The sequence below is a fragment of the Echinops telfairi genome, unplaced genomic scaffold, assembly GCF_000313985.2.
Source record: "Echinops telfairi isolate 266 unplaced genomic scaffold, ASM31398v2 ScPeMD7_443;HRSCAF=831, whole genome shotgun sequence".
NCBI classification, from domain to species: Eukaryota; Metazoa; Chordata; class Mammalia; order Afrosoricida; family Tenrecidae; genus Echinops; species Echinops telfairi.
In genome coordinates, this window is record NW_022104341.1 from 81,337,700 (window position 1) to 81,340,069 (window position 2,370).

The window sequence follows — 2,370 nt, forward strand, 5'->3', positions numbered from 1 at the left end:
GAGGATAAAATAATAATCTTTAAATGACCACAAATTGAGTATTACATTATGCAAATTTGTGAAAAGGATTTCTGTACTGTGGAGTCTGTTCCTGAACAACATTTATTACCTGTCTTCTATATGTAAGATTCTGGAACAAGTTCTGAGTGAGGGCTGAAACCTCGGCCCAAAAAAGGGCACAGACCCAAGCATTTGGATCTTAGTTTTAGATCAACAATAAAAGTCTAGCTCAAAGACCAGATCATCAGAAACCATCCAATCCCTCAAATGTCTTCTGGTAGATATTGAACTATGATCCCCTTGGCTTACCTGCTCTTCTTCCACACTTCAAGTACTGATCTAAAATAAATTTTCATTGGTTTGTCTTCACTTCATTACAGTTTCAAAACGATCAAGAGCTGCAACAGGCTCTGAAATGGGTACATGAATTCCCATGTGCCTGTACTCGCTGGATGTGGGGGAGCAAAGCCTTCTTAATGGTCCATGATCCTGATTACCTAAAGGTGATTCTGGGGAGATCAGGTAAGGAAAACTGACAGCCAGCTGGGGAAGCTTCTTTCTTTTTGTTTACATTCTAAAAGATCTCAGATCAACTATAAATATATGAATATCTTCCCCATATCAAAACCCAACATTTTTATCCTAGTGTTGGACATTACAACTGTATGGAGTTGATATTACTTCCTTCTTTCTCTTCTTTATTACATTTCTTTCCTTCCTTTCTTCCTTGAATTATATTCATCCTATTTCCCCTCCCACTTTTCTTTCTCATATCCTTCCTTCCCTCTTTCCACATTATTCCATTCCATTCCATTCTGTTCTTTGCTGTTCCCTTTCATCATTTTTCTTTGGCCAACTCCCTCCCTTTTGGCTTGCTTCTTTCCCTTCTTTTCTTCCTCCTTTCCACCAAACTGATATGCTCTGTGATGGACACTGTCCCATGAGTAAAAGAAAACATGTTTATCCACACTGGAGTGAGTCTCATAGCTATTATTTTTGCCTGTTGTGGGATATAGAGTGGCAAAGCTGCTAGCTGCTAGCATTTTTCACTGACCAATTCTCTGCCCTAATCCGCTGAGTTTCTGCTCAAGGTACAATGAGCCTGCCTCCCTTTCACTCACATTCTAATGACCTTCCTTACCCTTCAGATCCAAAGGCAATGGGATCCTACAGATTGCTGAGCCCTTGGATTGGTATGTATAAACAATGACTACATTCCACTCATCAGGTAAATTTGTCACAAGTCTTCTCTTTGGCTCATAAAGAACAACAGCTGTCCAATTACCACTATCAACACCCCTAAATGTGAATCAAGCCTCGTTTCTCCACTTTTCCAAGATCCTAAGCATAGTATCTTAGTGGTTGGATTCTCTAATAATTCTGCTCCTTCCACATCTGCTCCCAGTTTAATCAAAATGTTAAATCTGCCCCTCTGATTAACATTTTCAAGTTTCATCACACAGCTATCATAATCACATCCCATGTACCAGTTAAACAGAAAACTCAGCATTCCTAAAATGGGGCTTTTAAAAATTGTGCAAATGATGTCTTCAGCTGTTTCTCTTCCAGGACAGCTTACTCCCTCCCAAATTGTCTCAAATAGTTCCTGTGAACCCATCACCCCAGCACACACACACACACACACACACACTCACTCACTCATCTCTCGCTCAGGCGAAGGTCTGCTCCTGTTGAATGGGCCGACATGGTTCCAGCACCGACGGATGCTGACTCCTGCCTTCCACTATGACATCCTAAAGCCCTACGTGCAGCTCACGGCTGACTCTGTCCAAGTGATGCTGGTGAGTGGGTCTCTCTCTCTCTATTTCTCTCTCGTACCCACACACACGCTCTCGCTCACAGACCCCTGCATGCCCTCTCAACACATCTTCTCACAGTCTGTTCTCAAACACACTGACCCAGGACATCCATAAAACACAGAATGATACTCAGACACACAAACATGAATATTTCCCCTGTTAATATTTGAGGGGGTACCCCCCTACCACCAAATAAAGAATAAATAAAGGAATTTTTTTCAAACCTATATATTTAAATTTTTTTACAAAACAACTTTATCACCTTCAACGTATTCTCCATTACACTTAATGCATTTGTTAAATCTGCAATTCCATTCTTGGAAACATTTTTCAAACTCATCTGTTTGGATGGCTGGCACCACCCCTGTTTTTTCCTTCACGTTTTCTACATTGTCAAATCACTGTCCTCTCATGTCCCTTTTCATTTGTGGAAACAAGAAGAAGTCACACAGAAGTTGTTAGGTGAATAAGATGAGAGTGGGTAGGAAAGAGGGAACCGATTGCAAGGAACTATATGTGACCTCCTACCTGGAGGATGGACAACAGAAAA

At 41.0% G+C, this 2,370-nt stretch overlaps 1 protein-coding gene across 1 annotated transcript in view; it reads left to right on the forward strand.

Moving 5' to 3' along the window:
• Window positions 1–2,370, forward strand: part of LOC101652360 (cytochrome P450 4A6-like) — a 63,068-nt gene that overhangs the window by 48,707 nt on the left and 11,991 nt on the right. Inside the window, exons 2-4 of the mRNA XM_004699450.2 lie at window positions 381–522; window positions 1,149–1,193; window positions 1,675–1,802. Of these exons, the coding sequence (XP_004699507.1) occupies window positions 381–522; window positions 1,149–1,193; window positions 1,675–1,802 (315 nt within the window). The remainder of the gene's footprint in view (window positions 1–380; window positions 523–1,148; window positions 1,194–1,674; window positions 1,803–2,370) is intronic.